This window comes from Sphaeramia orbicularis, chromosome 1, assembly GCF_902148855.1.
Source record: "Sphaeramia orbicularis chromosome 1, fSphaOr1.1, whole genome shotgun sequence".
NCBI classification, from domain to species: Eukaryota; Metazoa; Chordata; class Actinopteri; order Kurtiformes; family Apogonidae; genus Sphaeramia; species Sphaeramia orbicularis.
The window spans coordinates 47,262,152-47,274,395 of NC_043957.1; the positions used below are offsets into that span (position 1 = coordinate 47,262,152).

General features: G+C 41.7%; 1 protein-coding gene across 3 annotated transcripts in view; it reads right to left on the minus strand.

The window, feature by feature from the left end:
* lef1 (lymphoid enhancer-binding factor 1) overlaps positions 1 to 12,244 on the minus strand; it is a 56,263-nt gene that overhangs the window by 8,791 nt on the left and 35,228 nt on the right. For 2 of the 3 annotated variants that reach the window (XM_030149462.1, XM_030149447.1), the window contains exons 6-10: positions 12,080 to 12,202; positions 9,963 to 10,125; positions 9,144 to 9,251; positions 7,318 to 7,366; positions 6,354 to 6,395 (exon numbers count right to left, since the gene is read on the minus strand). In XM_030149462.1, the coding sequence (XP_030005322.1) occupies positions 6,361 to 6,395; positions 7,318 to 7,366; positions 9,144 to 9,251; positions 9,963 to 10,125; positions 12,080 to 12,202 (478 nt within the window). In that variant the 3' untranslated portion in view covers positions 6,354 to 6,360. The remainder of the gene's footprint in view (positions 1 to 6,353; positions 6,396 to 7,317; positions 7,367 to 9,143; positions 9,252 to 9,962; positions 10,126 to 12,079; positions 12,203 to 12,244) is intronic. The other variant, XM_030149453.1, reaches the window with a different exon arrangement.

Consider the following 12,244-nt stretch of genomic DNA (forward strand, 5'->3'; position numbering starts at 1 on the left):
ACCAAAAACCTCAAACCTCAGGCATGTGTGGGTGAGTCAAGGAGAGAACAGGGGGGAGGGAGGGAGGAGGGAGGGGGGTGGGGGGTAGTGGGAGGTGTTGCCCACATCTAAGGCGGCATCGCTGGGGGCCCGGGCAGCTGAAGTCTGGCCGTGTGCCCCCGCGTAGCTCAGTCTGCACTGCTGCAGGCCGGAGGGGGGGGGGGGTTCGGGAAGAGAGGTGTCTGGATGTAGGGAGGTGGTGGGGGGGCGGCATATTCAAAGAGTCTGTACAATGACTGCTCCTGCCGCTGCTTCAAAGGCCTCCACCACCACTCATGTTCACCATCAGGAGAGGAAAAGGTGGAGCAAGGAAAGAGGCAGAAAATGAGAGAAAGAGGATGACGAGGAGGGGGAAAGGGAACTACTTTTTTTTCCTTTTTTTTTTAAACAATGGCTAGACTGATGGGAGTAAAAACAAAAATAAACAGTTTCCTTCAGCTCCACTGTCCTCTTCCTGTCTGTGCCCCGCGTTACCTGGGGGCCTTTCATTCACCGATAAGCATCTCACACTGAGAGCGTTTTATAAGGTCACATATCTCCGCCTCTTCCGAAGGGCTGCAGTGCCTCAAGGAGCCACAGGGGTGAGTAAGGATGAGGATGCAGAAGGAGGGAGGGAGGAAGAGACCGAGAAAGAAAGAGAGGAAGCGCTGAAGACATTACAAGAAAAAAAAAAAAAAAAAAAAAAAGCAAAGAGACTGGACCCTCATACTGTTACTGCAGCTGGCCAAACCACAACACAATAGGCCCGTGACTCAATCAAAACAAATTTCAAGTCTCAGTCTAAACAATGCAAGCACTGTAGCTGCATTTTCTCCTATGTAAACACAGACATGGAAGAGGATTGTACCCCCTCTCCCCCCCCGCTAGTTTCTTTCTCATAAATGTCAAGGGTTGTCCAGGATCAGACAACCTTTCAAAGTAAAACGCCTAAGCTCAAACCACATACTTAAATTATATTGAGTTTGACACACTGCCACCCACTGGAAGAGGGGAGACCAGGGGCAACTGTAACAGACATGGAGTTTTCTCAATGGATGCCTGAAATAAATGCAAGCTTAAGAGTGTTTCCTGTTTTATTTTATAACATAAAATACAATTAAATACCCCGCTCAATAATTTTAGCTTTTACACATCTTAAAAACAGGCAGTTACATGAGTTTACAAAAGTTTTCAGGAACATAAAATGCACCACACCAAATTTCATCTACTCTCTGGTCAGCCTTTCCTGTCTTGTGCCATTATAAACTATGCATGACTTGATTTTGTGAATAAAACAGAGACGGCATGTGAAGATCAATATACACACTTGAAGCTTGGCATTCATAACCTGACTATAAAAGTCATAACATGAGTAAAAACAATTTGGAATAAAATGGTAATGAGTTCATTTTACACTTGATTTTTTGTTTTGCAGTTTATTTAAAGTGCATATTTAAAAAAAAATCTAGTCTATCGGTGTAAACATTAAAGCTTGTAAACAAATGGATGCTATACTCATGTCATTTAATGCTCCTTTATAGTAAGTAACATGATGTGTGCAGTACAGTCAGAAAGTTGGATTATGCATTAAAGCACATCATAGTTATAGACTATTACATGTCGCATTACTGCTCTTACAGCTCATATGTGGCTTTTTGTGCATACAAAAGGACAGCCTATACATTAATTTTAACATTTGTTTCTCAAAAATCATACAGATTTTTATTCACAATTATACTGCAAAATGCATCATAAACTTTTGTTTGCCACAGTTTTGTTAAGGTCAATTATAACCTAAAGATTAGGCTGCATGTAGAAAATACACACAGGGTGGGGAAGCAAAATTTACAATATTTTGAGGCAGGGATTGAAAGACAGTGTATGACCAATTAGTTTATTGAAAGTCATGAGAATTTATTTGCCACAAGAAAATTGACATAATAGAAAATGTTTTTATTCTATGTGTCCTCCTTCTTTCTCAATAACTGCCTTCACACGCTTCCTGAAACTTGCGCAAGTGTTCCTCAAATATTCGGGTGACAACTTCTCCCATTCTTCTTTAATAGTATCTTCCAGACTTTCTTGTAATAGTTTTGCTCATAGTCATTCTCTTCTTTCCATTATAAATAAAGTGTCTTTATGGACACTCCAACTATTTTTGAAATCTCCTTTAGTGTGACGAGTGCATTCAGCAAATCACACACTCTTTGACGTTTGCTTTCCTGATTACTCATATGGGCAAAAGTTTCTGAAAAGGTATGGATAATAGTGTTAGGTACGATTATGACATCAATATATGTTTGGTTTCAAAACAATTGACGTAGTGCCTGCTGAGAAAAAACAACTAAATGTTCATTGTAAATTTTGCTTCCCCACCCTGTAAGTATAAAAGTATTAACCTCTGTTTAATTCAACACTTGGCATGAACTTTATTTCTTGGTTATTTGGTGAAAATGAACGTAAAAAACCTGTGTTATGGTTGACTGGGGACAACTGTAACTCTGAATTAAATATAAACTGTAAATTTAACACAAAACACTCCTCTTTTACATAAATGTTACATCATTACTATACTTTTTATGCTATATTAGTAATTAGTCCATAGGAATGTTTTATTTTGGTGGTATTCTATCTTTATTTGACAAAAACTTTACAGAAAAGAGCGTGTGAATGATGTGTGGTCAGCTGAAAACTGAACCAGGAACTCTGTACTTAGGGTTTTTGTGCATCTGTGTGTGTGTGTGTGTGTGTGTCCCCTTATAAATTACACAACATTTAGGTTTCTCTGGCACAGGTTAGACAGAAAATTTTTAAGAAATGTCAAATTGGCCCCTGGTCTCCCCTACGAAGTGCTGAGAGGGCCATTTTTCTACATAGAGCAGGCTTTGTGGAGGTCAGAGGAGTAACAGAACAGGAGGGCTGAGAGGCTGAACATTTCCGACTTGGTTTCCTACCCACAGAAACATTAGCTGCGCCGTCCCGTTGATTTATGCCCCAAATATCTCCCCCCCCAACAACCACCACCACCTCTCTCCCTCCATTTTTTGTGAGTGAAGCAGTACAGTTTTAAAAACATCCTCTCATCTCCACGGAGCGATGAGTTAGTTTTGCCGATCCCGATTCCTTCTCCAATTATCCCAGGTCACTAATAAGGCTGGGTGTGGAGGCACTGGGCTGTGCCGCACCGGCCTGGAGGCTTCGGTGCCAAATTGAAACGACTCGGGAAATAGAGGCAGACGCTGAATCTCGCCTAATTGCAGCCGGAGTGTGGCTGGATGCTTGACTGTGTGTGTAAAAGAAAAAGAAAAAAAAAAAGAGGAGTGGGAAGGGATTGTGATGACGGAGAGAGAAGATGAGAGGCAACAAATAGAGAAAAAGAAATAAGGAATGGGAGACTGAAGAATGAGTGGCAGTTGAAGTGAGATTGGGTAAATGCAGAACTCTATAGACTCTGGGATTTTCTTCTGGCACCCCCGCCCCCCTCCTCCATCCTCTCTCTCTCTCTCTCCTCTATTTTCTTTCCTCCGTCCTTGCTCATCACAGTCTTTTGACAGCTGACTTCTGGCTGCACACATCAGAGCGAGCAAAGCCGGACCGAGACAGAATGAGGAGAGTAGCCACCAATGCTCCTGCTTCAACAACGCTCTCTTTCAGTACATAAGATAAGACTTTATTGATCCCACCATGGGGAGATTGCACAGTTGACAGCAGCAAATACAAAAACAAAGTGCAGGGAAGACAGAAAACAGAAAATATACACTTGAGAAACATAAAATATAAAGAGAAGATAGGAAAAAAAAAGATATAACTTTTGATTTAAATTGAAATATTTACATTGTGGTTGCAAATGCACACACATGCAGTGTGACATAAGGGCGTAAGGGTGGAGATACTGAGAACAGTTACAAAGTCTGATGGCTATGGGGAGGAATGACCTGCGATATCGCTCCTTCTTGTCTGGAGCTGACGGATTTACCATTACATATGGATTCACCTGTCTTTAATAATTGTCACTGGCAAAAAAAGTGATATAAATAATGATAAAAAAATAAATCTGACTTGTAAAGACATCCATTTTACATGTCAACAAAAGCTCCTTCATGCGAGGTGACTCATACGGAGTTTTATGATGGTTTGCAAGTGTTTGCAACTCTCAGGTCCTCACAAGCCAGATTGAAAAGCCACCTTTGTTAACACTGTCTCCCCCCTGTGAAAAAAATGTGCAGCGGTTGAAACGAGAGAAAGCCTCGAGGGCATGTATGTGTCTCGGCCAGATAACTATCTCAAAGGCTGTGAATCAGTGTGCTTAGTCAGACAAAAGGCGACCAGCACGAGAGGAAACGAAGAACAGGGAAGCAAAACAGAGGATGGGTTCAGGAGAACTCCAAAAAAAAAAAAAAGTATAAGGACGCGTACAGTACTTTTTAGCTTGTGTAGGAAAAAAAAACAGGGTGAGAAGGGGGAATGAAGTGACTAGGCAAAGAGACGGAAACCCTAATTTCACAATGTCACAGTAATGACTTCACAAAGTGCTTTTCCACTGTGGTGAGAGCCAGCTGTGTGGCTGTGGTGTGGCAGGGTTTGACATGTTAAAGATAACAAAGAGAACCAACGCCGAGTCATAAAACACCACTCAACGACTCAACTCCTGGTTTGCCTTTCGAACTTAGCAGAAGCCATAAAATACGTAAAAATGAAAATGATTCAGGACAGTTTTTCCCATCATAAAAATCTACCTAGATTGTAGCATTCTACTTTGCTGTATGTCCCAAAAAAAAGTTAAAAAAAAAAAAAAAAAAAAAAACATCTACTGGTGCAAATGTTCCCTGTGTGTGTCTTAAATTAACTCATTAGCAAATTGTCTTTCAGATTTTTCATACAGGGGAGCGACAGATGGGGTAGAGGGCAGGGCAGATGAAAAGAAATAGACAAACGAGTTCATTTAAAGATGTTTTTTGGCGTCTACACCAAGCTAACCTCAATCCAGCTCTTTGGGATCTGCATAAATTGAGGGCTTGGGGAGTTGTGGCAGTATCCTTGGTATTATGCATATTAGTTTAAGGCTGTCACTGAGAATCAGCAAGGGTGTCCATCCCGCTGCGGCTAGGCGCTGCTAATTATTGGATCAGAGATAAAGTGCTTTTTAGCGCCTGCTCTTTTTTGTGCTTTGAAAACGGGCTGTAGTTTAAAAAAAAAAAAAAAAAAAATGACAGAAAAGAAAAAGCAGCCCAATTTTAGGTTCAGGGTGAGCCACTAGGTCAGGAATCGATCAAGTGGAAAACCTTTGTGTGGTTGGGGTGATTTTGACATAAGACCAGATTTGTCACATCTGCCCGACTTTCTGCTGCCGAAAGGGAGCGGAATAACAGGATGCTACGAGACTCGCAGGGGAGTGAGAGGAAGGGAAGGGGAAAAGATGGGAAGCAAAAAGATCCACAGAGAGTGTAAGGAAGATTGAAAAAAAAATAGAGAAAAATAGAGCTGCCTTCGCCACACATTGAGCTCTTTAATCCTTCTTTCAACAGAAAAAAAGAGAAGGTGACAGTTCAGTGAGGGGCTGACATATCATCTGATTCTGTATGTCACATGTCTGTCATATGGGTAAAAAAAACAACTGCGAGTGCTTTTGTTACGAGGGCATTATAGACACCCTGAACCCCTAGATACCATGAAATCTTATTAAGGTATAGCATCTCATTAAGCTCCTGAGCCAAACAAGCTGCTGATTTCGGTCCCGCTTCACAAAGATGCAGAGACAGACAACACATGCAGTCCATATGGGACCGAGCTGACATATTTAGCCTCCATCAACCGTAAAAACCAAAAAAAAAAAAAGGTTCTGGGCTACTAAAACTGTTTTCAGATGTATTATTTATTCCACGTTTACAAAAACAGTATTGATGACCTGTGTGAGTTACCAAGCGATCAACTAAAAACAAAAAAAACAAAAAAAAAAAAAACACATTTTGTTTGCACATCTTGGTAACAAATGATGGAAGAAAAATAAGCCATAAACTGCTGACACAACAACTGACCCTTTATCCACTGGCGCCAACACAAAACACTGCAATTCAACATACACACACATGCAAGTCTGCACACACACACACACACACACATAGAAAATCCAGTGCCTATTGTGCTGAGGTCATTGAGCAAACTCAATCCCTCTTCAGGCCTTAACACCACTGACACAATGACTATGGCGAGGTTAGGGTGGACCTTTTTAGGATTAGTCTGTGAGTACATACTCTCAAGTCAGTGTTTAGCAGTTTAAAAAGACTTGACATATATTGAACTGGACCAGACATGGAGGGGATAGAGGTTTGTCTTACCATATTCTCAGATGTACGCCGTTTTCATTCTCTGGCCTGTACCTGCAGAAAATTGCATCTTTTTTAAAATATTTAAGATATCTGGGCATCATAGATCGTTACTGTTCATTTGGCCTGCACAGTCTACAGACCGAAAAAAAGAAAAAATAAAAAAAAAAAGAAAAGTCCCGACATTTTTACTTAAGATGTAATTCTCGATGGATTACAGTTGCAAGAGCTGAGAGTAGGCTCGAAAGCGCAGCTAAACAAGGTCAGCAGAAAGACATTCTGTAGTGCAGCAAAGCAAACAAAATAGTGCAAAGCCCAGAATTGGTAAGTAGTCGTATAAAGTGGACAGACTAATCCCAAAGTAGGTGTAATATGTGAGGGCAGGGATGAGAGGACAGACAGGTGGAGCGATGTGCACAAAGAAGGTCTAGTATGAAAACTGAGTGAGCGTCTACGTCGTCTGTAGGGGTGGGACAATAACGGCGGTATCACACAGACATCATGACTGTCTAGTAAAGTGTCAAGTGATGCAGAACTGCTGAATTTTAACTGAGGAAGGAAAATATGACTAAAAAGGTTAAAAAGACGTGAACTGTGCATTTATTCACTGTGTTGTAGAGTCAGTTTTACCGAATTTGACAAGTGAGATGAGCTCTTTAACAGATATACATTAACTATAACTTCCATGTTCACGTTTTGCCATCAGTCCAAGTCAAACTACCACGTCTGCTTTCATAAAAATATAGAAATCTATCCCACCCCTAGCTGTCTATGCACAACTATCTAAACCAGCCAGTGTGCTGAAAGCAGTATGACAAAGGTGTAGATGATAGTCGAACTGGAAGGGGTTTGTTTTACAGATACATGAAGAGTCTATCTATGTAAACATGATGTAACTCACAGCTGCATCATGGGACAGACAGGAAAGGGGAATAGAAAAAGGAGAAAGGCAGGAACTGTTGGAATTGGCGCTTACCTGTGGCCGATTCCTGCATCTTCTCCCTCTTCCGCTTCTTCTTCTTTCCCTAAAAATATACAGAGGAACGCATAAAGTGTGGCTCCAGCACTCACGCTCACTAGACCACTCTGATATCCTGCTGCTGACTGCCATGTTCACTCATCCCCTGCTGGGCATCCAACCAGCATCCCCCGGACTCTGGACTCCACCACAAACTGCCACGCTGAGGACCAACCGAGAGTGGGATTTTACAAGTGCACTTTTCAGTGACTTCACTCCATCATGGCTGGATTTTTCTCTGGAGGCCTCTCTTGTATTTCTTTTTTTTTTTTTTTGTATTGAGCCCATCCTAATCGAAAAAACGACCCAGCTGTTATAACCTGTCTATGTCAGATTTCCTCACCACCACTACCTTTGAAGTCCCTCTAATGACAAACATTAACATGAAGTGCAATTAAAAAGGCTCACAGTAATTAGGCTAGTCTAGCTGAATGACTGTGAAGAGCGCCCCTTTTTTTCCCACTGAGGTGGTGGGAGTGTGTAAGGATTTATAGCTTATGCTAAATCCCCGGGGGGGAGACTATAGGTATAGATAGCAGCGTAGAGTCGTTCTAGTCAAATATGAGCAGCACTTTGGTTTCCTGCTGCAAAGTCTGCTAATCCACTTATTCATGAGCTAATCTGCCTTCTACTGCTGCGGCAGACAGGGAAGAAGAGAGACTAAGTGAGAGTGGGTGAGAGAAAGGATGAGAGAGAGGGTACACAGCAAAACTATGAATGCTGCACGCTCTCCATGCCAGTGCGTTACCTATTTTGGGTGTTTCCAGGCATGATGTGTTGCCTTTACACAGCTTAAGATTTTGTTGTGGGAGGGGTCACAGAAAAGATGCAAAATTACTTGTAGGAAATGTTTTGCGTTATACATATCATTACTTTTAGGTGCCAAGCAGAAAGGCGTTCTTCTACTTTTTTTTCTCATTACCCGTCAACTATGTTTGTACTAACAAAGCTGGAAATTAAATGGTAACTGGGCTGACTGTCACTGTGCTGTAGCTGTGCATCTTTAACTGTGCATCACTGGGAGCAGAGCTGTGAAACTGTCTCCCCCTCAGCGAAGCATTTTGGCAGTGGAGCAGCAGAGGCAGAAGGAGGAGGGATGCTGTCGGTGTCCGAGGGGAGGCAGATAAACACCACAAAGCACTTCGGTGGTGGAGTGAATGTGAGTGCCGGAGCCACACTTTTAATAAAGGCTGGTGCTCTCTCTCACAAATTCATACACACCACATATACTCCGACACAAATGTAACAACTTTTAAGCCACAAACATACACACTGCACATGCGGCCATGATGTACACCAAAAACAGACTGCATCTTAAATCCAGCTGAACCTCCCACATTCACAAACAAAATGGGCAGCTGGAGGAGCAAAGGTTGCTGCTGCTGAATGCTGTATGCATCATCCAGCCTCCTCAACTCACACTAACAGTTGCTTTTTACATCCAAAGCTGCACACTGATATGGAACATCAAAGACTAGCATAACCATTACCAGGCAATTTTCACTCACTGTGGCAATAATAATGTCCATGATACTACAATCCATTCTAGTGTGCATGGTAATATAACAGTGAATCACAATGTTATGAATTACACATTAGTCTGAGACAAAGGGTCCACAAATGGACCGCATTAGCATGGAGCAGACTGAATATGTGCCTGTCATTACTACTGTATGTGCCATTTTAGGCTCAAGTCATGCAACACTGACAAAAACAAACATAATTCTGCACACAAACACACACACGCACACGCACCTCTGCCAATCTGTTCTGTTGATACTTACATAATTGTCTCGAGCAGACCAGCCTGGGTAGAGCTGCATGTGGAGCTGCCGTTCCTTGCGGGCTAACTCATAATACTTAGCTTGCTCTTCCCGAGATAAAGCATGCCACTGTTTCAGTATAAAGAAGATTAGGGGAAAAAATAGCATACAGTCAATTACTGGCATGCACTTGCATGTCCCCTGCATAGAGAAGTGTGCTGATGTTTTGGTAAAGAGAAAAAAACATCCTTTTTAACTTCCAAACATTTGGCATAAAAAGGGATAAAAGAGAGACAAAGAAAAATGGGGAACATGATGAAGAGATTAACATGCACAAGAGTCAGTGAGAGGCAGAGAAGAAGAGAAAAAAAACTTTGATTTCATATCAAAACACTGGTTCCAATTTAGCAGCTCTTTTTATTCAAACTATGTCAGCGAGCAATTACTCTATGCAGGCCACAAACTAGGCTTTGCTGTGGCTGGCTGCCTCGACCACTAGGTCTATTCGTTAAGGCTTTTAACATGGCTCTGTGGTTCCAGTCTTTTCCCAATCCTCAAAAGGAACAAATTTTGTCATTTCCAACCATGCCATTATCCAGGCATATTTTATTAAAGCCAATTTGATTAAATGTCAGTTAGATAGGCTGTCTCTATCTGTTCTGCTGAAAAGGAAGTAATTGGCTTGGGCAATCATTATGACAATAATTACATGTAGTTCATAGAGGGAGAAAGTTAATAAAGAGAGGAATCTTTGTACTTTTTACACTAATTGGGCTCAGAAAGGTGGTCCATGCAGCTTCCTCTGAGTGTGATCTCTTGATGATGCACTATGTAACCTACCCTTCGTCCCAGGATCTGATTGATGGCAGCGCTCTCCTTCAGCGTGCACTCAGCGACCACATTTGCACGCATCTCTTTCATGTAGAGCATGAAGGCGTTTAGCGGCTTCTTGATGTGCGGTCTTTTGGGCTCCTGCTCCTTTCTCTGTTCGTGCTGGGGTTTCCTGTAGAAAGAAAAAAACAAAACGGTCAGAGGTAAAAGAAAAGGAAGAAACCAAATTGTAAGAACATGAGAGAATAAAAGAGCAAAGCTACACACAAGAGGGAAATTGCGGTGCCGCGATGGCGACAAAAGCAGTGTGGGTCTGGTTGCTCTTGGCCAATAGTGAGGCAGCGTGAGATGGGTTGCCACGCCATGGGCCCCTGCCCCGGCTCTTTAATCATGTACAGTTGTACAGTCGCAGCCCTTCATGCAGAGAGATTACTTCACCAGTAATGGCAACCAAACGTCCTCATCCACAGTACACTGGCAATCACTTAGGACCAAATGTTCAAACTCACACGCTTAGAAACTTATTTTCTAACAGTCTTTTTAATACCAACACAATCTTGCTATGTGGATGGCCCATGTTTGATGGAAATATCAGAGATAACCACTTCAGGGCACTCACAGCACTTCCCACTGCACACATCAGGGATGTGAGTTTAGTTCATCCCAGCACTAATCTAGGACCTGTATCTGTTGCTGGTTAAGTATGTTGTGATGCCTGAGGCCAAATGAAGCGCAGTCCTGTTATCAGTGGAGCATGGGCCCTCACTGCTTATCTGCTCTCATCAAGGGGTTGAGAAAAAGGCCCTGACAGTGTTCAGCAGCGGCCTACTGTAGCAGCGAAGTGCACAAATACCTGGAAGTACTTCATCTCAGAATACAGTTGATGAAAGAGGAGGAGGAGGAGGGTATGAACGCAGATGAATACGCAGATTGAAACAGGAAGCAGTGATCTCTAAATGTAGTTTTAGACAGTATGAAGACAAGATGTTTAAAGTTTTATCCACAGAGCACGTTTCTAATGTTTGAGAGTCCATCACAGATGCCTGAGTAAGAAGTCTATGGTACTTCTGGATACAATTAACATAGGACTCCCTTATTACACAGTAGTTTTAGTGTCTATCACTTTCAGATAAGTGACAGTGCTTGACTCGGTGCTGTCTGAGTGGTAATAGATCTTTATGCTCTTTACACACAGATATTCCTCCACATTGCTTGAATCTTTTAATACTGCTCTGCTCTGTAGTGGTTGAAATATCTAAATCCCTTCCTATCTTTCTTCGAAGAACATTGTTTTTAAATCTTTCAATGGGTTTCTCATGCCTTGGCAACTTGGCAATCTTCACCCCATTGTTGTTCCTGAAGTAGTGGGTCTTTCCTGGATGCTGCTTTTGAACCAAACCATGGTTATAGTCACCAGCTCACATGGGTTCTTTCACCTTAACACTTGAAGATCTAGAAGTACTTTTTGTGGCAACTTCAAAATGATTTTTTCCTCTCCATCTAACCTTTCTTAAGTGATTTATCACCATTTATTACAATATTATCCTCTGCATTTTGCATTTTATCAGGTTTTTTCCTGGAACTCATGTAGTGACTTCACACATGTTCAGCTCAGAGTAAATTCAAAGGTTATTACATTAAAACAGAAGAAAAAGTAAACATAAAAACAACAAACATGTCCAACTACATAGGTTTTGTGGGTAAATCAATGTTGGAGAAGACAATAGTGTTTCCATGTTCACTATGGAGCCTCTGAACGTCCAGATGTGTCATATCTGATGCCACTGAAAAGCTGAGAAACTCCATTTTACCTGAATTATTAAGAGACTATTTTATTAACGTATTGACAGGTTTAGTGGTTCATAAGTTATTACACATTTTGTATGAGTAAATGATATTGGTTGAGGGTTAAAGTGCTTGTGGAAGGAATGACAAAACATTAAATGCTTCTGAAACTTAAGCTTTTTCATATTGTCGAACTACAATTGCAATGAAATCAAATTAAATATAGAAATCAATGCTTTTTACTGCTATATTTTGCACACTGGCACAACTTCTTATGATTTGGAGTTGCATTAAAGTGTGAGAAATGTCTCATTAAAGCAGCTTGTGTTTTCAGGACTCACATGTGCATGATGTCTGTTTCATGCGGAGGTTCGTGTTTAACTTGGCCGGGATTGACGATGGCCGGGTGGGGGATCCCTGTGGCGTGGGGACCAGGGGGGCCGGGCACCATGTGGTGAGAGAACCTGTGACAAACAGTAACAACAGGTCAGGAAAACATCAAGGAG